The 26,854-nt window shown below is 40.6% G+C and overlaps 1 protein-coding gene across 1 annotated transcript in view; it reads right to left on the reverse strand.

Moving 5' to 3' along the window:
* Nucleotides 1-26,854, reverse strand: part of HEPHL1 (hephaestin like 1) — a 105,967-nt gene that overhangs the window by 4,577 nt on the left and 74,536 nt on the right. The window contains exons 11-16 of the mRNA XM_007449646.1: nt 19,771-19,983; nt 16,737-16,950; nt 10,747-10,886; nt 7,791-7,931; nt 4,122-4,228; nt 641-863 (exon numbers count right to left, since the gene is read on the reverse strand). Of these exons, the coding sequence (XP_007449708.1) occupies nt 641-863; nt 4,122-4,228; nt 7,791-7,931; nt 10,747-10,886; nt 16,737-16,950; nt 19,771-19,983 (1,038 nt within the window). The remainder of the gene's footprint in view (nt 1-640; nt 864-4,121; nt 4,229-7,790; nt 7,932-10,746; nt 10,887-16,736; nt 16,951-19,770; nt 19,984-26,854) is intronic.

Genomic DNA, 26,854 nt, shown 5'->3' on the forward strand with positions numbered 1-26,854 from the left:
GAAAGAGTAGCTGAATCAGAGATCAGGCTACTATATTCTAATCAATGTTAGCAATTAACTAGCTTTGTTATCTTGAGCAAGACCTATCTTTTTGCACACTTTTGGCCAAAAGTAGATCTCGGTGAGAGAGGATAGGTATGTCAATTAGAACACATTACTTACACTTAAAAAAAAGAAGTACCTTAAATTTCAAAGAATTAAATAACATAGACACATAAAAACAGAAATTTGGTGATGGTGTTTCATGTTCCAGAGACAGTTAAACCAGCCCCTCAAATTTGATCAACTAGAAGTTATCCTGTATTCTTACAGAAATATACCAATAAGTGATAATTCATTTCCTAGGAATTACTTTACAGTCTGATAGTTTAGGGATCCCAGCATTCAGAGATACAGCTCCCTAAATGGTCCAAGACCTCATTGGATCTTGCGGGCAGCCAGTCAATGGCTTGGCTGGCTCCCTCTGAAGGAAGGCTTTAGAGGACTTTCTTCAGTCCAGGTGCCGCTGGGAATAAAGAAGGGCTCAGAGAGGGAGGCTGGGACCTTGCACACATTTCTGTGAGCTTATCTCAACAAGAGGGAGGCTGGGACCTTCCACAGATTTGTATGAGCTTGTCTCCTTTTTAAACCTGTGATATACCATGCATTTTGTTGCTCTTCTCAAAATCGTCAGAGGGTTTAAAATCTCGTGGATCTTTATTAAGATACTTCTTAATATTGTCATCCAGATACCAGGATTCATTCTCATTAAATACCAAAAACAAGAGAACAAATTCAGAGTCAACGTCGTTTCTTCTTCCCTTTTCATTCAACACTCCTTCCCTGCATGTAATCAGAGGACCCATCAAACCACTATAGGTATCCTGAAAGAAAAATAAACTGAATTAGAAGAGCCTTTGAATAATTTACTAACACTGATTAATTGCTTGTAAGAAAGTCATTGTAAAAATAATAAAAGACTATTGACTAAGGAATAAGTACTAAGAAATCCTGAAGAATAGGGTGATCTTTGTGAAAATTTAGGACTATTTCTAAAAATTTGCTAACAGTGAGCGCTGCTTTTTTTTTTTTTTTTTTTTTTTTTTTTTTGGGCCTCTCACTGTTGTGGCCTCTCCCGTTGCGGAGCACAAGCTCCAGACGCGCAGGCTCAGCGGCCATGGCTCACGGGCCCAGCCACTCCGCGGCATGTGGGATCTTCCCGGACCGGGGCACGAACCCATGTCCCCTGCATAGACAGGCGGACTCTCAACCACTGCGCCACCAGGGAAGCCCAAGAGTGAGCTTTTTGAGGGCTGAGGCTGTGTCCTTCACTCATAGCTGAGTCTCCAGAGCAGAGCCCAATGTCTACTACATAGAAGGTGTTAAATAAATATTTGTTGAATAAACAAATGCTTATTTCTATTTTCCTGTGTGCTGTTCAAGTGAGACTGTATTTTTTTTATAGAAGTGTAGTTCATTTACAATGTTGTGTTAGTTTCAGGTGTACAGCACAGTGATTCAGTTATGCATATATATATATATATATATAAATATATAATATTCTTTCTCAGAGTTTTTCCATTATAGGTTATTACAAGATGTTGAATATAGTTCTCTGTGCTATACATTAGGTGCTTGTTTATCTATTTTATATGTAGTGTGTATCTGTTAATCTCAAACTCCTAAATTATCCCCCACCCCCGCTTTCCCCTTTGGTAACCATAAGTTTGTTTGCTATGTCTGTGAGTCTATTTCTGTTTTGTAAATATGTTCATTTGTATCATTTTTTTAGATTCCACATACAAGTGATATCGTATGATATTTGTCTTTGTCTGTCTGGCTTACTTCGCTTAGTATGATTATCTCTAGTTCCACCCATGTTGCTGCAAATGATGTTATTTCATTCTTTTCAATTACTGAGTAATATTGCGTGTGTGTGTGTGTGTGTGTGTGTGTGTGTGTGTGTATATATATATACCACATCTTCTTTATCCATTCATTTGTTGATAGACATTTATGTTGCTTCCATGTCTTGGCTATTGTAAATAGTGCTACTATGAACATTGGGGTGCATGTAGCTTTTTGAATTAGAGTTTTCATCTTTTCTGGATATATACCCAATAGTGGGATTGCTGGGTCATATGGTAACTGTATTTTTAGTTTTTTAAGGAACCTCCATACTGTTCTCCATAGTGGCTGCACCAATTCACATTCCCACCAACAGTGTAGGAGGGTTCCCTTTTCTCCACACCCACTCCAGCATTTATTATTTGTAGACTTTTTGATGATGGCCATTTTGACTGTTGTGAGGTGAAACCCAAGTGAGACTGTATTTATGGGTATATACAGATGCTTATATTCCACGTCGTATGGGTAAAAGTTAGCTGGATGATTTAAGAATTGATATGAGCCCATGGATGACTTCCATGTCGAGTTACTCAGCCCTGAGCTTTCTTTTGATGGAAAACTCCCACATTTTCAACTGCCTATTAGCTATTCTACCTGGCTGTGCCTCTTGCAATAATTCAATCTGCTAAGCATTTCTAAAGTGAATTTTAGTATTTCCCTCAAACCATTTCCTTCTCCTGAATTCTCTATTTCTGCTAATAGCACTATGATATTCCTTGTCATTTAGTTCAGGAAACTTGATTTCAGTGTTTACTTCCTCCGTCTTCCTCACTCCATCCCATCTCATTTGCTATCAAGTCTTACATTTCTTTTCCCTTCACAATGCCTCTCCATTCTGTGACTTCCTTTCCATTCTATCTGCCATCCTTCTAGTGTAGGATATTAATACCTCACCCTGGACTAGAAATTGGCTCCTCTCTGGTCTCTGCTCTCCGCACCTCCAGCGCATCCTGTTGACAACCATCAGATGAATGTCATCACTCCCATATCTAGAGGTCTTCAGTGACTTCCCAGTGATGGTCCTACTGAATAAAAGACTAATCCTGTACAGGTCCTGAAGCCCCTCATGTGCTCTCCCAGTGGACTTTTCTAGCTTATGCTCCCTTGCTGCTTTCCTTTTCTACCCTAGATGATAGCCGCACGGGACTCTCAACGTTTCCCAAACACACCTTCTACTTCCCTATTTTCAGCTTGACTCATGATGTTCTCTCTTCCTAGACTCTCTTCCCAATGCCTCCTCTATAGCCCTGCACTCCTATAAAACTCACCAGATTCAGAGTTGTAATATCATTATGGGTGCGCACACGTATTATTTTCCCCAAAGATGATAAGTTCCTTCAAGACAAGAATATTTGCAGCCCTCATAGTACTAGGTGGGGTCATTTGCGCATCACAAGGGCTCAATAAATATTTGTTGGGATGCACAAAGGAATCAACAAATAAATGTGGGTTTCCCATAATTCTAATATGTAAGTTTCTTTTTCAAGTGTCTGGTATGTTTCTCCTGAACTCTTGTGCTCTCCAATACAACTCAAGGACATTAATGCAGCCATCTAATATTTAAAATGAAGGCTAAGATAATCCCTCACTTTTTAAAATAATGGGCAATGTTTACATTTTATATCAGATATAACCTTAATTTGGACTTCGATTTATGAAGTATAATTCTAGACTAGTTGTTTTATATACACATACCTGATTCAAGTTCCATATTGAATCTTTGCCTTTAATTTCTAAGTAAAGTTAGCTTATTTATCATTCAAATATTTTGTAGTTTCAGTTACTAAGTTTACTTGGAGTGTGTTTTCTTTCCTGAGCCCTTTTTCACACATCAAAAACCATGGTGTAAATTAAATTAAAATATATATATTTATTTATGATTATCTATTTTACATATCCACTCTTGCTTCAAACTACCTTGTAAGTTCTAAATTTGGTAATTGAAACATTGAGATTTTATTTTTTTCCCATATACTTTAGATCAAGTGTCAGCAAACTTTGTTTTTGTAAAGCACCAGATAGCAAGTATTTTTTACTGTGTGACCCATACCATTTCCATCACAACTACTCAACTTCATCATCAATAATGCAAACAAACAGGCATGGCCATAGTTTGAGACCCCTGCTCTAAACCAATACATCTCTTCACATATACCCACCATAGTTGTGATAACTTGAAGAGTCAGCTTAAAGCCACATCACTTTGAGCATTTTGGTGGCTCTCTCCACCTTACCTTCACAAAGTTTACTGTTGAATAGTAAACCCATGGAATACAATTTGGGTCAGATGGCCCTGGACCAGACCTTTTAGGGACATTCCATCTGTAAGTTTTTATTTCTCCTGAAACAAATGAGAAGAAATAGAAAAAAGTTTTGTTCCTGTTACCTCTGTTCCAGACAATTTACCTGAAGAAATACAAACAGATTCTTCATATATTTTGGTTACAGTTTATTGCTGAGTAGAATTGCCCATTCATTAGAAATGTTCCCATTAAATTCACATCTTGATTTTATGCAGGTTCAAAATGATAGATTTTCATTTCAGACTATAGCCTTCCATCTTAGTTTGCCTTTTCTATTATCAACTGATGTTTATTCAGGAAATGAAGACTTATTTTACACCTCAGTGTTTTTTTTCCCCTCAAATTTTGTATCTTTTTCCAAAGAGTTATGCTTGAGCATGCTTGAGTTACTGTGGGCCTCAGCCTTGGCTTCTTATGGAATCAGCAGGGAGCTTTGTAAACTCTCACTGCTCAGGCCTCATCCCAAACCAATGAAATTAGAGTATCTGGGATCTGGTACTAGGGTACCAGTATATTCCTTAAGCTTCTCAGGTGATTCTAATGTGCAGGCAGGTGAGATATAGTTGGAACCAGAGAGAATCAGAAAGGCCTAGTTTCAAACCCCAACCCTAATGACTTGTTTTCACTCAACCTTGACAAGCTACTTAATCTCACTGACTTTTAGTTTCCGTATTTGTAAAGTGGATTAGTTATCCCAGTTTTCAAATTGTTGAGAGGATTAAATGAAATAAAATACCTAGAATAGTGCCTCACATTGAAGGCAGTCAATAATTGCTAATTTGTATGTATGCTAATAACAAATACATGCGCTCCCTCTTGTCAGGCCCCATATCTGTGCATCCCCCGGGACTGACCCAGAGCCTTGCAAAGGAGTCATAAATATATTCATGAATTATCAAGATAATCACATTGTAAAAGGCTCATTTAAATTGTTATCTCCTTTCGAACTGTGTCCCTTCCCCACCCTATCAGGACAAGCAACCTACAGTTGAATGTGAGCCACAAAGCAAAACATGCTTACATGAAACTTTGCTCCATGTTTGCTCATGCGCCAGTTGGTTAGCAATATAATTTTCGGTCTAGTTCCCAATGATTTTCATTATAGCACCTATGCCTTGGTAATCACAAGATAAACAACTGATACTTAGCTTTCTAAATGCAAGTGACTACAGGGGTGGTGTTCAGGTTGGAACAATCCATCACCTACCCCAGCTGGGAGCCCAGCTCTCAACAAGAAGAGGATGCTAAGGAAATGTTTGTTGAGTGATTTAATAAAAAGGAGAAGGGCTTCCCTGGTGGCGCAGTGCTTGAGAGTCCGCCTGCCGATGCAGGAGACGCGGGTTCGTGCCCCGTTTCGGGAGGATCCCACATGCCGCGGAGCGGCTGGGCCCGTGAGCCATGGCCACTGAGCCTGCGCGTCCGGAGCCTGTGCTCCGCAAATGGGAGAGGCCACAACAGTGAGAGGCCCGCATAACGCAAGGAAAAAAAAATAAAAATAAAAAAAAATAAAAAATAAAAAGGAGAAGACGAAGAGGAAGGAGGAGGAGGAGGAAAAAAAGAAGGACGGGGAGGAGGAGAAACTGATAGGGGCTTACTTTTCTTCAAATGCTAGTCTGCTCTCTTCATCGCATGCATGACCTGATTAAACTTTCTTCTCCAAGTTGCCTGGACTTCCTTGCACAAAGTTAGTTTATTGCTCCTACATCTAATCTCTGGGTTCTTCCAAATCTTTCTGCCTTATTAGAGCCCCTTGTGGGGACTGAATCCCTCTGAGTTCCAGTAAAAAAAAAATAGTAATAATTTCTCCTTTGCCATGATCTAAACATTTTTCTCCCTACTCTCATAACCCTCACATCTAGGACTCTTGGAAGGCCAGTCAGCATAGAGAAGTTGTGTCCCTTGCCACTCCTCACCACCAGGGCACAACAGCCTGGGAGGGGTCACACCAGCTTGCCCACAGCCCTACCAGAGCTCCGCACTCCCCATGGCTAATAGGCACCTTTCTTCCTCCCTCTAGAGTTGCTTTCAACCATCAAAAATAAATATATTTAATAGCTTTTTTGATCCATTTTAAAGCAAGACACATCCATTATAGAAAACCTAGAAGGTGTAAAAAATGTGAGGAAGTAGAAAAGATGATCGCTCTGCTGTTTAAAATACCACCACAAAGATAAAACCATTATTAACATTTTGGCTTATTTCCCTTCTGATCTTTCTTCTATGCTTGTATTTTGTTAACAAGTCTTTCCCATGTTATTAAAACTTTCTTAAATGTCATTTAATGATTGTACAATGGTCCATTCTAAGAATATTCCAAAATTGACTATTTCTCTGTAGATAGACATTTAGATGTTCATGAGAAGTTTCTTGAAGCACCTTCTGTTACTGGGAGTAGGGAGTGGCAGAAGTTGGAATAGTAGCCAATAATGATTTTCCTTCCCACAACCCAACATTGCATAGATACCTTACTAACTTTTTCTAGTGATGCATTAGATTGTTTTCTTTTCTTTATACCTATTTAAAATTTTTAAAATTTATATGACCTTTATTGCAATTATATAGCATTATTATAATGCTATTATGTATTCATCAGAGGTAAAATGGAATATAACTCCCCTGTAATTATACCTATGGTTGCTATCAATTTCATAACTTAAGGTCACAGGGGCTCTTGACATTTATCACAAGCACACTTTAACTGTGTAAATATTATGGAAGCTCCTTAAATTGTGAGCTCTTCTCTCCCTTCAATGCATCTTTTAGAAGCCAGCTGGAGTTCTATCTCCTTTATAAAGCCTTCCCTAATTGTTCCTAATTAGACAATCAGTCTTCACCGGTTTTCCTTCTCTGAAATTTTATCAGCACTCTCAGATGTATTCTTGAAATTCTCCACCACTTAGAATTTCATCTTGCGTAATCTGCACTCTTGCTGAAATGATTCATCTTTTTTTCTTCCAAACTCATTTTAAGCATCTTGAGAGAAATGTGTGGTTAAGAGCTCAGGTCCTGAAGTCAAACAGAGTTCCGCTATTACTAACGTCTGACCTGGTTAAGTTCTTTACTCCTCTTTGCTTCAGTCACCTGTTAAATGGGCATAACTACCATCCTTCATCAATTACAAGATGCACATTTTTCACAATTTAGCACATCTGATGTCAGGATGTATCTTTCAATCAGTGGCATATTGAAGTTTAATTGGCAGCATGTTTTTTCTTTTCTTTCTTTAGTAACAAAGTAATCATGGCCATTACAATTGACGGTATCAGGTTAAATGAAATATGTTAGTGTCTACCTTCCTGGGTTATTTTAAGGATAAATGAGTTTTAAAAAATTTGTTTTAAATGTAAAAGCTGGCACAATGTTAACACTGAATATGTGTTAGCTGTTATGTCTTAATACCCTTTAAGGTTCCTAATGGAGCCGTAGGAACTCCATAAGCACTTGGTCATTGGACGAATGGTGATTTCATATCGGGGTAATGGTCGGAACACATTGACATTACAATGAGCTCTCCAAAACCGTTCAGAGTTCAGAAAAGATCAGAGAAGAGCTGAGTCTGCAGTATTCATCAGGATGGAGCAGATCTGTGGGGTAAGTTACCTGGCTTTGTGACAGGCACTGGGAGTCCCTTCCCACTCTCCATGTCCTCCACTCCGTGGGCTGAGATGGAGTAGGGCCGATTGGCCTTGTTCATAAATATGATCAGGATGGAGTCGCCCACCTCAGCATGAATCATTGGGCCTAAAGGCAAAACACAGACCTGTGTGCATTGTCGTTGCTCTTTTCAACATTGGTGTAATTTACGTGTAGGTAGTATTTGACAAAATAAACGAAGGTTAGCATCGTTATTAGTGTATTTCCTCTAGAGGGAGATATTGATAGCATTAAATATCACGTCATGTTTGGCAATTGCACCAACCTGGGTTCAAATCCTGCCTCCTTCACTTACTTATTGGAGAGGCCTTGAGTAAGTTAAGTGACCTGAGTCAACTTCCTTATCTGTAACATGAGTTTAATAACACCTTTCTCAGAGGGTTACAGTAAGGATTGAAGCACAGTAAATACTCAATAAATGCTTAAACTTTAATATTGCTGAGACATACTCTCCAGGAAAAGCTATAGCCACAGGACATGGTGACTTTTTTTGTTTGTTTGTTTGTTTTTATTTCAGAAACAAGTGCCTGTTTTGTTATCATTAAGGGATTGGAAACCAAATGACTATGAAAATATAATGTCAATTAAAATTTTTTAAATTAAAATATATGTATATTTTATATATATAATTCCATGCATACTAATGATGTAGGATATGGTGACTTTCAGTTGTAATCCCTCTGTGTGTAACCTTTGGTAAGCCTAAAACTACTCATTATCTGGTTAATGGATATAATAGTGAGGATGCAATGAAATGATGTGTATAAAAGGGATTTCTAAGATAACAAAATTAAAACATATGTATTGATGTATGATCAATACAGTGATTTCACTAATGCATGTCCAAATGTCCAATGCTGTTTCTCAGTATTTGGATACCTGCATGAGACATGTGTTCTTCAGCACCTCACGTGTACACATTTCTGTTACAAGCAACCAACCTGAGTGCCAGTGGAAATAGGCCCACACATCTCTGGAGAGGCCTGCACCCACGTTACTGTGGGATGACCCTCACCCATGACAGGTGCCTCTTGGTGTCCAGAATGTGCCACAAACCCAGTTTGCTCAGCCACAGACAAAGTATCATACACAAAGGCGTCTTCACAAGGCATTGCTTGAGAGAGGTGGGAACAGACTTCCATCTTGGAAGCACATCAGACCCAATCTCAGTGGTTCTCAATATGTATTTGCATTCTACATTCATAGGGAGGTACACCATGGTTGAGAGTCAGACCACACCCATCCATTCTTTGCTGGTTCAAACCATGGTTTTAATTGCTCTTCTGAGAAATGTAGTTGGCTGTCCATATGAGTGGATGCAGAGTCCACGGATACAGAGGGCCAACAGCACTAAGCCATTTAATATAAGAGACTTGAGCATTTTGGTACCCATGGAGGTCCTGGAACAAATCCTCTGTAGATACCAAGGGATAATCTTACTGATGAAAGGCCTAAATAAATCTAAAATTTGTTGGACTATTATTATCTTCAGAAGAAATATTTAGTATGAATCAGAAAGTGTCTGAAAAGCACTCTTTTAATGATAAATCTAGAAAAGAAAAATCTAGGCATGTTTTTAAGCAGTAGTTTGGGGTAGAGTTACAGATGGGACATGTGCATACATATATTAAAATCACTATTTATGTATACATTACCACGTAAATTGCACATGCCTTGCTGGATTGGTGAGAGGGAGCAGATGCTTTCTGATTTACTGCCTGGTGGGTCACAGGGAACAGTAATGACCACAGGTGGGCCTGTCCTGTGCCCTTTGCAGCTTCAGGAATGCAGACCTCTCCCTGAGCTGCAGAAAATGAATAGATGGGCCTCCTGCTCCACTGGCTGAAGTGCTGCTGGGCTTGCCTCTGATGAAGTCACTGGTTTGTGTCATTTTACTGAGCAAACCAAACCGGGGCTCTTTGCGGGGCGGGGGCGGGGGGGGGCGGCCCAGCCCCCTCTGCAAGATCAGCACCCTTTCTTCAGAGATCTGTCCACACACAGGGCTCAAAAGAAGGAATGTTCCCATGGGAGATTACTCATTTGGTATGACAAACAAGCTTGGGAGCTGATGTTAATAGATGGTGAAGATGGATGGGCTGTTTCATAATTTATGAATCTAGTAATCTTGTGGTGCCTTATTTTAATAATAAAACACATTACAGCCTTACTATTTATATAAGTTGCCTTGTACTTTTAAAAATGGAGACGGATTTCTAAAAGTCATCTAGATTAGCCCTCTGCTTTAAGATTGCATCTTCATAATGGAGTCAGGTTTGGTGATGCTCAGGTGAGGAAAAGTGGGGAAGGTTAGCAGGAAGAGCTTATCTGATCTCCAGGTCAGGCAGCCCAGGGCATCAGACAGGCAGAGTCGGTTCTGAGAAGGCCAGGAGTTAGGGCCCCTGGAACTGAATCTAGGCCATTCACCCAAGCACCTCTCTTAAGTAAGGGGTTCCTCTTTTGTCAGAATGATTTTCATGGTGTGTTGGTAAGGCACTGTGCATGGATGATTGAGAACTTTGGTGAAGTTATGCAAACACTCTGCCTGCTGTTCTGAGGCATCAACTTGTTTCAGATGAAAATTTCCTGGCTGAGCAGAGGGGTGGCAAAGGAACTTCAGGGCAACAGGTACTGGTTAGACTGCCCTGATGATATGGATTCCTGTTTGCACATCATCTGGTAATCTTCTTATGGCTACCGTTTGTATGAGCTGAGCATGCAGCACACTCCCTGATAATGGGAGAGCAGGAAGTTGTCATACTTGGATGAATGCAGTCAGGCTACTCTGTTCCTTCCATCCCTTCTTGGGCAAAAGTCTAACCAGACATATGTGTGTGTGTGTGTGTGTGTGTGTGTGTGTGTGTGTGTGTGTGCTGGCAGTGCATGGCTGCGATCTGTGCCATACCCAGGAGTGCCAAGTGCTCCTCTTGTGGCGGTTGGGCTTTGATCTCCACAAATTCTCCATTGGTGTATTCCCTGTAAACCACTTTCTTGTACTGAGAGCCAATCCAGTTTTCAGTGTGGTTCATAAATATATCTCCATGTCTGCAAATCAGAAGCAACAGGAATTAAAGTTGTTAGAGGGTAAGAAAATCCTTGAGCGCTTCTGCATGATTCGGGGGTGCACTGGAGCAGGGCTTCCCAAATCTGGCAGCAATCGGGACCTCTGTGGGGAGCTGGTTTTTTGCACCAGGCTCTCGGGGAGTGGGACCAGGATTGTGCATTTGAAAGCATCTCTGGGTGCTCAGATGTGGGCAGTCTGGCACTGGACTATGGTCCACTCTTGGGAACCATTGCTCTAAAGCCCTACTGGGCGCTCAATCCCTGACCAGCTTTAGTTAGAGACTCATAAGAGCCCTTTGAGGTTGCACTTCTCTTCTTGGAACTAACTAACCTCACACACATGGTCACCCATGCACATACACACACATTCTACCACCCTGCATTCCTCCAGATTTTATATGTATCATTCTGTACCTTGTTATGCTTTTCCATTTTAAAGAGCTCAAGAAAGTCTGCGGGTTGTGTATTGTGCATATACATACAAATATATACATATATTTTGGCCACGTTGCACGGCTTGCAGGATCTTAGTTCCCTGATCAGGGATTGAACCTGGACCCCAGCCGTGAGAGTGCAGAGTCCTAATCACTGGACCATCAGGGAATTCCCTAAATATAGATACAGTTGATTCTTGTTATTCACACTAGTTACGTTCTAGAGAGTCACCCCAAACACTGAATTAACAAATACTGAACCATTTTTCCTAGGGGAAACACAGGGTTAGTTTCCTTCGAACCTCGGGTCACAATATTTTCATCAACAGATCAATATATAACCTTGTTTGATGTGTGTTTCTGTTTAAATATATCTTATGCAATAGATATCGCTGATCCATAAATACTGAACTCACAGCCAGTTGTACTATGACTCATGCCTGAATGAAGCTTATCTAACACGTGTATTTGCTCCTAAGGGCACATTACAGCCTTTCCGTGCTAAGGGACCCTAGACAGCACTTCAGCCCCAAGGTGGGGGAGCCATTTTAAACAGCTAAATCACCAACAAAAAGCACAAAGAAGAAAAAAAATGTGGCACTAAGTAGATGACGAAGAGGACACTTGTTTCTGTAGGAGAGCTGAAACAAGAAGGATGCATTGTTGGTTTGACCTCTGCTGGGAATGTGAACATCAAGGGACATACATTTTTTACTGCTTTATTCATATCTGCAAGTGACCACAAAAGCACCACAAGAATTGACTTGGGGGTTACAGATAAATTTCAGCGAGTACGCAAATTCACACACATGGAATCTGCAAATAATGAGGATCAACTATATTTTTTATCTAGCACCAAGCTAGATCATCACAGAAGATAGAAACAAATCTATTGACTTTATCTCCAAATATAGTGTGTCTCATATCCTTCCATTTCCCTACTATTAAACTGCCGACACTCTAATCTAAGCCACCTACTTAATCTAATCACTTACCTGTATTAACTGGAATTGTTCCTAACCATGTTCTCTGCCCCCAGTGCTCCTTTCCTCTCTCTATTCTCTACTCCAGGGGTCCCCAACCCCTGGGCCACAGACCGGTACGGTACTGGTCCGCGACCTGTTAGGAACCGGGCCACAGAGCAGGTGGTGAGCGGCAGGCGAGCAAGCGAAGCTTCATCTGCCACTCCCCATCGCTCCCCATCGCTTGCGTTATCGCCTGAACTATCCACCCCCCTTCCCCCTTCCGTGGAAAAATTGTCTCCCACAAAACCGGTCCTTGGTGCCGAAAAGGCTGGGGACCGCTGCTCCACATTGCAGGCAGAGTGATCCTAAGCCACAAATTTGAGCATGTTGGTTGGTCCTTGTGGAAAAGCTTTTTAAGGCTTCCCACTGGCAGACTCCTCGATTTAGCTCTCATACCCTTTCCCTATCTGCCTCTGCCAACCTCCCAAACCTGGTTTCCTATCACTGCCCGCCACATGCCTATGCTCATGCCATCCTAAACATTCACTCTCTTGAGCTCCACGTGCCCTCCGCTCCTCCAGGCATCCACTTGCTGCCTTCCTGTGCTGAGAGCACACTTCCCCCGTTTCAACTGACCCTCTCTTCGTGTCCCAGCTCAAAGATTACTTCTTCCCAGAAGCTTTCCCTGATCACCTACCCTCTCCCCACCTTTCCCCCAAGATGGGGCTTCCCTTCCCACAGTGACTGCATGACTCAGTGTGCTTGTTCTAGTGTCTGCCCCATGGACCATGAATTCTGTATGAAAAGGACCTTGTGTGCCCTTCTCAGCACTTTGCACAATACCTAGCACACAGTAGGTGTTTAACAAATGCATGTATATCTTTTACCCACCACTGCGTGCTTTCCAAGAGAAGAGAATTTTTCTTCTACTTTTATTTTTCCAGGAGTCCTAGTAACGTGTGGTGGTGACAAGCACAGACTCTCGAGCCACCTCTGCTGTTTTCCAGCTTCCCTCCTCTGCAAAATGACATGATGATAATTCATCCACCTCCGAGGACTGGTGTGAGGATCATATAAGTTAAGACCTGTAAAGCTGTGTCTGTGTCAGACACCTATTAAGAAACACATAAGAGCTTGCTCTATCATCTCACTAGGATGTCACGTGATAATGCTGGGCCAAAGCTGATGGAATGGGTCAAGTGTGTGGCGAGGGTCATATCAGACAGGGTTTGTAAAAGACCTAGTAAAATGCCTCGCTCATGGGGGGTGCTCAATAGATGGCGATATATATATATATATTGGACTATAATTGCTTTACAATGTTGTATTAATTTCTGTTGTACAATAAAGTGAATCAGCTATATGTATACATAGATCCCCATATCCCCTCCCTCTTGAGCCTCCCTCCCACCCTCCCTATCCCACCCCTCTAGGTGGTCACAAAGCATCGAACTGATCTCCCTGTGCTATGCAGCAGCTTCCCACTAGCTAGCTATTTTACATTTGGTAGTGTATATATGTCAATGCTACTCTCTCACTTCATCCCAAATTCCGCTTCCCCCCCGTGTCCTTAAGTCCGTTTTCTACGTCCACGTCTTTATTCCTGCCCTGTCACTGGGTTCATCAGTACTGTTATTGTAGATTCCATATATGTGCATTAGCATACGGTATTTGTTTTTCTCTTTCTGACTTATTTCACTCTGTATGACAGACTCTAGGTAGATGGCGAGTCTTGTCTGGAATCCCAGGTTAGTTAAATTACATGCATATCAGTCCACAAGCGCAGGAGTGCTAGGTATAACTTTATTTCTCTATAGCAACCTACTCTCTATTTTCAAATTCCTTCTCATTGCACAGACCCTGGCATTGTGCCAGTGGTCCCATTTGTTGCCTTTCTGGGATCCTGAGGTCTCCCCAGCATGTTCTTAGGAAGTCCCAGGGAAAGACTTCCAGGTTCCAAGTTGAGGCAGAGGGTCTGTGCTGACCAGGGCAATAAATGTCTCAGGGGAAACACATACTGAGGGGTAGTCTGAAAACTAGAGGTGTCGTATGATATGGCCTTGGGTCAAACGGCAGAGGCATAGAAACTGGGGTGCAGAGGGGCATTCGTTCCTCAGCTCTGATCTCCAAGGGTGCCACAGATTGCCACTGGGATGACTTGGCATTTCATTTCTGTACTGCATTTTTATCTACAGATCTGTTGTATTTTTAATAGGTGAAAATGCTCTCATCTCACTTTGTTTTTATTTATTTATGGGCACAATCCAGAGTGGCAGGGGCAGGGTGCAGACACACTCAGCACCCTCCATCTATCTCTCTATGCAGCTTGGGAGACAATCTCAGAAGACCAAAGCCAGCTCTTCCTGGCAGCCCAGAGGGATGGGGCTGAGAACAGAAATTACACTGAGTTTCAAGCAAATAAATTTCTTACACACTCATGGGCTAAGATTGTACACGTGACAAAACTATTATACGATGATTTCTTCAGTGATGGCAGCCTGTTAATGAAATAATCATTTTATAAAAAGCAAAATTAATATTCACTTCATTTTCTACTGCAGTATCAGTCTTTAACTTGTATTGGCAGCACTGGTTTAGCAGGAGGGGTGTCTGGTTTAGCAAACTGGGCTGGTGAATCATTGAATGAATTTTAAACCGTTCTGTCCTTGAGGCAAATCTTTTAAAAATGGAGAGTCATTGTGTTTCTTCATTTGTCCATAAGGTGGCAAAACAGGCCAAGTAAGAAGAGAAACAAAACAGCTGGGTGTGGGAGAGTTGGTGGGGGGTGCATAACCACAGAGGATTAGTACGAGGGCTGGGGAGGGGAGGGCAAGGGAAGTGTGATAATAAATATCAAAGAGGAACAAGGGTGTGAAAGTCAGCTTGTGTTGAGAACAGGATTTGTCCTTCAAAAGGTTATGTTCAACTCCAACTCTGCCAGTGACTAGTTGGACCACTTAACTGGGCCGAGTCTCCTCGTCCGTATATGGGACAGTGACACCCAAGCAGAGGGTGTTAACTTTGGGGGAAAGGTCTGCAGGTCTGTGCCTGAGATGCTTCTATTCCTTTCCTCCTTGGCTCTACCCGGCAGCCCTGGTGGGCTTAGGGCAGTAGAGACCAGTGCTCATCAGCCTGCAGGGGGCTTGCAGCCAGGTGAGGGAAGGGGTCTTGGGCTATGCCCCTTAACCCTTGGGTGTCTGGCATGATATGCCCGTTTTCTTTCTTTTTTTAAATTTATTTATTTTTAAATTTTTTGGCTGCGTTGAGTCTTCGTTGCTGCGCGTGGGCCTTCGCTAGTTGTGGTGAGCGGGGGCTACTCTTTGTTGTGGTGCGGTGGCTTCTCTTGTTGCAGAGCATGGGGTCTAGGCTCATGGCCTTCAGTAGTGGTGGCTTGCAGGCTCTAGAGCGCAGGCTCAGTAGTTGTGGCGCATGGGCTTAGTTGCTCCGCAGCATGTGGGATCTTCCTGGACCAGGGCTTGAACCCATGTCTGCTGCATTGGCAGGTGGATTCCCAACCACTGCGCCGCCAGGTTAGCCCTGTGCTGTGGTTCTTAATCTAGAATCTGATATTCGAATTATTTGGGGAGCTTTTAAAAATACCAATGCCGGGCTTCCCTGGTGGCGCAGTGGTTGAGAGTCCGCCTGACGATGCAGGGGAAACGGGTTCGTGCCTCAGTCCGGGAAGATGCCACATGCCGCCGAGCGGCTGGGCCCGTGAGCCATGGTCGCTGAGCCTGCGCGTCCGGAGCCTGTGCTCCGCAATGGGAGAGGCCACAACAGTGAGAGGCCCGCGTACCCCCCCCCAAAAAAAAACAATGCCTGGGTGTTACCCCAGCATCTCATTGCCTCCACTCATTCATTGGTGCTTAGCATTGGCCGACAGCGCTGCCCAGGAGGGTCAATATGGCGGACTTTCTGGGTACCAGGTCATCCAAAGAGACCTGCTTTTCCTGTCCCAACTCGGGGATCTCTGCCAATGCCTCCTACGTGCTCCCTGGTTGTCCCCCACGGTCAGCGCTCGGCCAACGGCCCCCGCGGTCCTCAATCTACAGCTGCCCATCCCCTCACCCCAGATCTACGCACCATCTCTGCCTCCCTCTGCATCCTTTTGTCCTCCTAGGATCACTGTGAGGTGGGCCTCTTTGCCTAAACCCTTTCAGTCCAGACGCTCACTCAAAGCCACATTCGCTGGTCCGACAGCCACCCTTGAAACTAGCCAGCGGATGCGGACCGAGCCTGCCGCGGGAGCGCCCTTAAAATGACTTCAGACCCCTTCCCGGGACGGAGAGGGCAGCTTCCCTAAGCTTTCGTGCCCCTGAGTAAAATCTCTTGTCTGCCAGAACTAGGCAGACAAAACCAGGGCATTTTCAGTTTCCACGTTTGACATGTGCGACCCCACCCGAGAGACTCCGCGGCGGCTTCACCTGTGGTACCTTTCCCATCCTCCATCCGAGTGCTGCTTTTCGAACTCCCAGTTTTTGTTAGGGGCATAATCCCATTCTGCCTCTTCAGCGGCGATGTAAAAGGTTCTCATCATCCCGTACGGCTGTTCAGAAGGGTCCTTGTTGCCGCAGCTGCTGACCTCATATATTTGATTCATGCCTCTCTGGAAGTGGTACAGGGTGGAGCAAAACACCCGGAAGCTGCCTGGAAGAGAAATAGCTTGGCGTCGTGTGCGATGCTCGAGAGTTTGATTTTGGTTTGCTAGCAAACCTATGTAATTTATTTCAAAATAACTGATAAGGTGGATTTTTAAAATATCATCTTTATATAGTATTTAAAAATCAGACGCCAAGGGGAATAAATTACTCTGGATATATTTACTTATGGGGAAAAAATACCATCTGAAATTCATTTGTCATGGACAGATAAAACTTGCAAAGTTGTTGCCAACAGATGATTTCTCTGGGTCTTCCCTATCGTACACACCTATTAGAAGATGGTCACTCCTAGAAAATCACTGATAGGTGATGATTATCTTCGCCCCTCCCAGTTTAAAAGGAACTCATTACCCATAAGATGAATATTCTAGACAAAGTTCAAATTAGGTCACGTTTCTGAAGTCATGACTTTTGCCCTAAAGGCGTTCATAAGCTATAAAGTGCAATACACAAGTAAGGTATTATTATTAAAGCCAAATGTATTTCTTCATTAAGCCCTTGAGCAGAGGATGGTCTTGTTTCCGATGGTAAGTCAACATGATGCCAGATGAAAAGAAAAACCAACAATCATGTCTGACTGAGAACAATATAATTTTTAAGCTGAACTTTCTAGATGCCTTGGCATCAGGTACCCATATCTTAACTGAATTCACCATAAAATCATATAAAACCAAATTATTGGAAAGTATCAAGTTTCAGTGAAATTATTGGATCAATAAATCTTCCCTTCCTCTAGTAAACTGTTCTCAGAGATGAGTGAGAGTGCGGGTCTCATTAACTACCTACAAAGCACAGAGATAGCTTCTATCATGCTACACGTGTCTAAATACTGCCAAGTTACCCCTTCAGGATAAGCCCAAACCACTGGTTCATGGGGTACCCTAGCACCCCGTGGTGACCGTCATGAAGAACGGTCTCTATAAAACCAGAGAGAAGACACCTCAGAAGACAGACATGGCGAGAGCTTCCTCTGCTTATGTGGGTCTCCAGGCAGCTCATTATTGATGTGTTCATCATTCCTTCAACAGATGAGGAATTATCTTCTCTAAGAACAAAGAGGAGCTTAAGGGCTTGATTGTGGCGATGTTTTCACAGATGCATTCTTCTCTCCAAACTCATCAATTTACATATATTAAATATACAGCTTTTTGTGTATCAGTCATACATCAATAAAGTGATTTAAAAAAAAAGATTCAAAGAGAAAACGTTTGACTTGCAACTGACAGGCTCCTCTACCCATGTTTTGGGCACTCCTTTTGGCTTAGAGATATGGGACAGGAATTGGTGAAATAACTAAGCTTTTCAGCAATAACCGATTTATACTCACCACCAAATATAAACCGGAAAACATCGTCATGTAGCTCTTTAGAAGCCTGTAGGGCACATGAGTAAGTAGCCAAAACCCTAAAATTATTCCAGCCATCTCTAGTTTTGAATGCCTCTTTCTATGGGTTAAACCTATTTGGCTGTTTTCCTCCTCTTGCCTCTTTTGTCTTGAAGAGTGTATTTAAAAAAGATCATTGTTCCCAAGGCATCCCTTGGGATGATTCATAACCGATCAATTATATTAATATAGAAACGATGAATACTAGAAGTTTACAAGGCAAGGATTATGGAGCTCCTACTCTGAGACAGTTCTTAGGCAAAAGTTTTGAAGCTCAAACCTCAGGTTCTTAACCAGTGACACGGAGAGGCATCTAAACTGCAGTTCTAGTGTGGAGTAAAGGAGTAAATACCCATTCATAAAGGAGACAGAGCTGGCAAGTACTCATCTTGGGTAGAATATTTGTTTCTTCTTAAGACTAATGAAAAAGTTGGGTTGGAGAAACATGTTGAACACCCGTAGCACTTGCTATTCTTATTTTTCATGAGACAGCATATGCTGCCATATATTGTTCTATATCTTTTATTAAAATGCCTCCATTATATAATTAGCTTGGGAATCTCTAAGAGAAGGGACAGATACTGGTATTTCAATGGGCTCCCCATGAACTTAAGACTCAATGCAGCTTGCTTTCTGGGTGCCCAAGAGAATGAAAATAGGGAAGTCCCCATTTGGGACTCATCAAGAGACCACCATCAGTCTCTAAAGAAGGCAGACAAGTTCATGTCCATAACCTGGAAGCAACCGCTGGTCTGCTCATGCCTGGTTGATGCTTCAGAGCAGTAACTAAAATGATGTTTGTGCTTAAAGAGAACAACAACAACAACAAAAATTCCTCTTTCTTGGCCTGAATTGTTCATGGATATAAATCAAGAGCATTCTTCTAGGATTTGTGAGGCAAGGTCATTTGGAGTACTCCCACTTCTGCTTTGTGGATGTTATTTTAGACACCTTCCCTTTGTCCTTTACACTATGTATTTGAAATAAAATAGTCAGGATTCTCTGATTCTAATCAGGACACTACCTCTTTCTGTACACCCAGAAGTGCCCTAATTCAAACAATTTCTTCTGGGGGAGAGGGAAGGGTAAGCTGGGACAAAGTGAGAGAGTGGCATGGACGTATATACACTACCAAACATAAAATAGATAGCTAGTGGGAAGCAGCCGCATAGCACAGGGAGATCAGCTCAGTGCTTTGTGACCACCTAGAAGGGTGGGATACGGAGGGTGGGAGAGAGACACAAGAGGGAGGGTATATGGGGATATATGTATATGTATAGCTGATTCACTTTGTTATAAAGCAGAAACTAACACACCATTGTAAAGAAATTATACTCCAATAAAGATGTTAAAAAAAAAAAAAAAAGAGTATATGCCTGAAGATAGGAATTTGATCACCTGAGCTGGCCCTGCCAAGTTTACCTGCATGGTCCGGCTGCATGAATGCTGTTGTGGAGACATGGGGAAACAGGGCCAGGGAGTCGCGGTGAGTCCCTCGTAGGTGGATGGTGTTCCCTTGAAAATAAACTCCATGCATGTCAGTGTCGGTGCCCATTCCAATCATATGCCAGGAAACTCTATCGTTTTTGCACATGGTTAGGCCTGGCTGGTTGCCATACATATAGCCATTAATAGCTAAATGGAAGGAAAAAGATAGCAGAGCCCACTATAATTTTGTAGATGTACTGAAAACATGTCATCTTAGTGAAAGATTATCAGTGTGTGTAGGTGGTGTTCAAGTTCAAACTATTTACAGAAGATCCTTATTATCAGAGAATAAATAGTCCTGGGGAAAAGTCACGTGGTGAATCAAATTTAAATGGAGACTGAAATTAACAATGAATAATGAAAATATACTAAAACTGTGAATCTGTTCTATTTAATAATGTATACACAGGGCATTAATTCTAAGAATCAATAAGAAATAAACCAGGTTGTTTTTTGGAGTAATTTTTTCTGACAAAATTGTTTGATAGTATAATATGATATCCTACATGTCACATTTTAGGTTTGCAGATTATAAAGAGTATCATTCTTGCAAAAATATTTACAGACTTCGTTAATTTTCTCGAAGTCTTTTTTAAAGGTCTTGATATGAAAATCATTTTTTTTGAGGTTCTTATCCTGTCATCTCCCTTGTTAAGTGACTTTTCCTGTTATTCATTTAATTTTGTCAGATCCTCATTTGCAAATGGCTTTGCATTTGATTCTAGAAGTTATCACACATCTCTTCACTGATTTCATGGATCTTGCATCATTTGAAAAAATTGCAGTTGATTGACATTATATTTGCATGTCTAGTCAGTGGAGAGGGATTTTGGGGTGGGGGGAAGGGACACTAAATTGTAAGAGGTTGGCCCTTGAGTAAATAATTTGGCCTTATGATAACTTTGATTTCCATTCCCCAATAAAATAACTGACAGAACTTTGAATAATGATCACTTAGATATGAAAACATTTTGTATCTCCAGAAATGCAAATTGTTTTTCGCTTTTACATCAACCTCAATCCATCAATAGTGGTTACCTGGAGCAGTGCCTTGAGAAGAATTGAGAAACCACATTCCCACTCTGGGGGATGAATGTCGTGATTGAATAGCACTGAAGGGTGACTGCACCTAATTATGTCTCATGCTTGGTGGCCCTTAGAGAGATATTCCCTCTCCCACTCCTTCTAATGCCCATTCATCATGCACATGAATGATCTGTTACAATCTCATTGTCAAATAAAATTATTTTTGTTTCTTTATCTGCAGAATGAGGGGGTGCTTGGTAATTTTACTCAAATATCTGGAATTATTAGTAGAAATTCCAAGAAGCCCTGGGGCTGCTGAGAAGAATATCACATTTTCTGAAAAAAATCTTTGATAATGCTCTTGCAAATAAACTAAGTCTTGTCTGTCGAATGTTAAAGAGATATCGTTGTAGATTGTGATGCTAATAATTTAGTCCTTGGCTGGCTGGTAGAGAATCCTCTGTTGCCTTGGAACTCTAGTTTAAAGCCTCTCTTTCCCGGGAATTCCCTGGTCGTCCACTGGTTAGGACTCGGCGCTCTCACTGCCAAGGGCCCGAGGGCCTGGGTCAGGGAACTAAGATCCCACAAGCCAAATATCATGCCCCCCAACCCCCCAAAAAAGCCTCTCTTTCTGGAACATTCATTCAGACGTTCAACAAACAGCATTGAATATAGACTATATAATATGAGCAATGCAAAGCATTGTATGCTATATAAGGCATTTTCTCTTTGGTATTGTTGCCAACTTTCTTTCTCCCACTCATGCAAGCAAGACTGGAGACAAAATTTAATTTATAATTAATGTGAAATTTAAAGTAAAACATGTAATTTTCCTTGAATTTTGCTTGAAAAATGACATATTCTACATGTTCAAAATATACAAATGTATTTCAAATTGCCAAACCAGGATGGGACTGGATTTGACATGGTCCATTAGATTGTTTTCTGTTTTCTATACACAGGCCTCTCATGATAAATTTCTTTTGCAACCTAGCTTCTCCACTAAGGAATTGTTATGTTTCCTAATTTATAGTTGAATTTACCTTTTCTATTGGCTACTAGAGAGGTAGGAACTACATTTTGTATTCAGTTATAACAAAATTTTTCATAGAAGATGATATTGAAGGTGCACTATTCCATGCTTTCCATTGGTCCAAGAGGGGACTCTGTTGGAACAGAAGATCCAGGACCACAGGAGTCTGAGCTGGTGCTGTGCATCACTTGGAACCTTGAACTGTTTTTGGACTTCCTTGGGAGAGAGGAAAAGTGCTATTTCATTATTTTCCCATAATGTTTCCCATAATGTTTAATAAACATTTGTTTATTGTTTCCCAATAATCAGATGTTATGCTTGGTCCTAAGACAAGGCCTGTTATCTCGCCATGCTTGCTTTAAGCACTGAAAAAAAATTTTATTGAAGGATATTTGATTTACAGTATTATACTAGTTTTAGGTGTACAACATAGTGATTCAATATTTTTATGCATTATACTACATTTAAAGTTATTACAAAATAATGGCAATATTTCCCTGTGTTGTACAATATATCCTTATAGCTTATTTATGTTATTCATAGCAGTTATTTTCTCTTAATCCCATAGCCCTATCTTGCCCCGTCACCCTTCCCTCTCCCCACTGGTAACCCCTAGTTTATTCTCTATGTCTGAGTCTGTTTCTTTTTTGTTATATACATTAATTTGTTTTACTTTTTAGATTCCACATATAAGTGAAACATACAGTATTTGTATTTCTCTGTCTGACTTATTTCACTAAGCATAATACTCTCTAGGACCATCCACATAGTAGCAAATGGCAGAATTTCATCCCTTTTTATGGCTGAGTTTTATTTCCTCATATATATATATATATATACCATGTCTTTATCCATTTCATCTCTTCATGGACACTTAGGTTGCCTCCATATCTTGGCAATTGTAAATAATGTTGCTATGAACATTGGAGTGCATGTAGCTTTTCTTTTCTTTCTTTTTAAAATTTTTTTGGCTACGCCATGTGGCGTGCGGGATCTTAGTTACCCTTCCAGGGATCGAAGCTGGGCCCCCTGCATTGCAAGTCCGGAGTCTTAACCACTGGACCACCAGGGAAGTCCTGCATGTATCTTTTCGAATTAGTGGTTTGGGGTTTTTTTGTTTGTTTGTTTGGACATATATGTACCCAGGAGTGGAATTGCTGGGTCATATGGTAGTTCTATTTTTAGTTTTTTGAGACACTTCCATACTGTTTTCCACAGTGGCTGTACCAATTTACATTCCCACCAACTGTGTAGGAGGGTTCCCTTTTCTCCACATCCTCGCCAACATTTGCTATTTGTGTTCTTTTTGATAATAGCTGTTCTGACAGGTATGAGGTGATATCTCATTGTGGTTTTGATTTGCATTTCTCAGATGAATAGCAGCATTGAACATCTTTTCACGTGCCTGTTGGCCATCTGCATTGCCTCTTTGGAAAAGTGTCTACTCAGTTCTTCTGCCCATTTTTAATCAGGTTGTTTGTTTCTTTGATTTTGAGTTGTACAAGCTGTTTATATATGTTGGCTATTAATCCCTTATCAGGCATATCATTTGCAAATATTTTCTCCTATTCAGTAGGTTGTCTTTTCATTTTATTGATGGTTTCCTTTGCTGTGCAAAAGCTTTTACGTTTAGTTAGATCCAATTTGTTTAGTTTTGCTTTTATTTCCTTTAATTTAGGAGGCAGATCCAAAAAACTATTGTTGGGATTTATGTCAAAAAGTGTTCTGCCAGTGTTTTTCTCTAGGAGTTTCATTGTATCCAGTCTTACATTTAGATCTTTAATCTATCTTAATTTTATTTTCATATATGGTGTTATAGAATGTTCTAATTTCATTCCTTTACATGTAGCTGTCCAGTTTTCCCAGAACCACTTAGAGAAGAGACTGTCTTCTCTCCATTGTATATTCTTGCCCCCTTTGTCATAGAGTAATTGACCATAAGTGCGTGGGTTCATTTCTGGGCTCACTATTCTCTTCTGTGGATCTATGTGTCTGTTTTTGTGCCAGTACCAAACTGTTTTGATTACTATAGCTTTGTATATTGTCTGAAGTCAGGGAGCATGAATCCTCCAGTTCTGTTCTTTCTTGAGATTGTCTTGGCTATTTGGGGTCTTTTGTGTTTCCATACAAATTTTAAAATTATTTGTTCTATGCTCAACATCACTAATTATTAGAGAAATGAAAATCAAAACTACAATGAAATATCACCTCACACTGGTCAGAATGGCCATCATAAAAAAAATCTACCAATAATAAATGCTGGAGAGGGTGTGAAGAAAAGGGAACCCTCCTACACTGTTGGTGGAAATGTAAATTGGTGCAGCCACTATGGAGAACAGTATGGAGGTTCCTTAAAAAACTAAAAATAGAGCCACCATATGACCCAGCAATGTGACTCCTGGGCATATATCTGGAGAAAACCATAATTCAAAAGGATACATGCACCCCAAAGTTCATTGCAGCACTATTTACAACAGCCAGGTCATGGAAACAACTTAAATGTCCATTGACAGGTGAATCGATAAAGAAGATGTGGTACGTATATACAATGGAATATTACTCAGCAATAAAAAAGAAGGAAATAATGCCATTTGCAGTGACATGGATGGACCTAGATATTGTCATACTGAGTGAAGTATGTCAGACAAAGACAAATATATGATTTTGCTTATATGTGGAATCTAAAAAATATGGTACAAATGAACCTATTTACAAAACAGAAATAGAGTCACAGATGTAGAAAACAAACTTATGGTTACCAAGGTGGAGAGGGAGGAAGGGATAAATTGGGAGATTGAGATTGACATACACACACTACTATATATAAAATAGATAACTAATAAAAACGAACTGTGTAGCACAGGGAACTTTACTCAATATTCTGTAATGACTTATATGGGAATGGAATCTAAAAATAGTGGATATATATATATGTATAATTGATTCACTTCGCTGTACAGCAGAAACTAACACATTATAAGTCAGCTATACTCTAATAAAAATTAATTATTTAATGTGATTAATTAAATTAGAATAAAAGAAAAAATAATAAAATTATTTGTTCTACTTCTGTGAAAAATACTCTTGCTTTTTTATAGGGATTGCATTGAATCTGTAGATTACCTTGAGTAGAATGGTCATTTTAACAATATTGATTCTTACTATCCAAGTACACAGTATCTTTCCATCTGTTTTTGTTGTCTTCAATTTCTTTCACCAGTGTCATAGTTTTCTGAGTACAGGTCCTTTACCTCCTGGGGTAGGTTCATTCCTAGGTATTTTATTATTTTTGATGTGATGGTAAGTGAGATTGTTTCCTTGATTTCTTTTTCTTATAATGCATTGTTAGTGTGTATAAATACAACAGATTTCTATATATTAATTTTATATTCTGCAACTTTACTGAATTTATTGATGAGCTCTAGTAGTTTTCTGATGATGTCTTTAGGATTTTCTAAGTATAGTATCATGCCATCTGCAAACAATGACATTTTGACTTCTTCCTTTCCAATTTGAATGCCCTTTATTTCTTTTTCTTCTCTGATTGCTGTGGCTAGGACTTCCAATACTTTATTGAATAAAAGTAGTGAGAGTGGCCATTATTGTCTTGTTCCTGATCTTAGACGAAATGCTTTCAGCTTTTCACAACTGAGTATGATGTTAGCTGTGGAGCTGTCATATACGGCCTTTATTATGTTGAGGTATGTTCCCTCTATGCCAACTTTCTGGATAATTTTTATCATAAATGGGTGTTGAATTTTGTCAAAAGCTTTTTCTGCCTCTATTGAGGTGATCATATAGTTTTTACTCTTCAGTTTGTTAATGTGGTATATCACATTGATTGATTTGTGGACATTGAAAAATCTTTCCATCCCTGAGATAAATTCCACTTGATCATGGTGTATTATCCTTTTAATGTATTGTTGAATTCAGTTTGCTAATATTTTGTTGAGGATTTTTTCATCTATGTTAATCAGTGATATTGGCCTGTAATTTCCCTTTTTTGTGATACCTTTGTCTGGTTTTGGTATCAAGGTGATGGTGGCCTCAGAGAATGAGTTCAGAAGTATTCTTTACTCTGCAGTTATTTTGAATAATTTTAAAAGGTAGGTGTTAACTCTTCTCTAAATGTTTGGTAGAATTCCCCTGTGAAGCCATCTGGTCCTGGACTTTTGTTTGTTGGGAGTTGTTTATTTTATTTTTATTTTTTATTTTATTTTATTTTTTTATTTTTTGCGGTACGCGGGCCTCTCACTGTTGTGGCCTCTCCCGTTGCGGAGCACAGGATCCGGACGTGCAGGCTCAGCGGCCATGGCTCATGGGCCCAGCCGCTCGGCGGCACGTGGGGTCTTCCCGGACCGGGGCACGAACCCGTGTCCCCTGCATCGTCAGGCGGACTCTCAACCACTGCGCCACCAGGGAAGCCCTGTTTGTTGGGAGTTTTAAAATTACTGATTCAATTTCATTACTGGTAATTTGTCTGTTCATATTTTCTATTCCTGATTCAGTCCTGAGAGATTGTACATGTCTAAGAATTTGTCCATTTCTTCCAGGTTGTCCATTTTATTGGCATATAGTTGCTTGTAGTAGTCTCTTATGATCCTCTGTATTTCTATGGTGTCTGCTGTAACTTCTCCTTTTTCATTTCTGATTTTATTGATTTGGGTTCCCTCTGGTTTTTTCTTGATGAGTCTGGCTAAAGTTTTATCAATTTTATTTTTTCAAAGAACCAACGTTTAGTTTCATTTATCTTTTCAATTGTTGGGGTCTCTATTTCACTTATTTCTGCTCTTTATCATTTCTTGCCTTTTTCTAAGTTGGGTTTTGTTAGTTCTTCTTTCTCTATTTCCTTTAGGTGTAAATTTAGGTTGTTTATGTGAGAGTTTTCTTTTTTCCTGAGGTAAACTTTTATTGCTATAAACTCTCTTAGAACTGTATTTGCTTTATCCCATAGGTTTT

Source organism: Lipotes vexillifer, unplaced genomic scaffold, assembly GCF_000442215.2.
Source record: "Lipotes vexillifer unplaced genomic scaffold, Lipotes_vexillifer_v1.1 scaffold536, whole genome shotgun sequence".
NCBI lineage: Eukaryota > Metazoa > Chordata > Mammalia > Artiodactyla > Lipotidae > Lipotes > Lipotes vexillifer.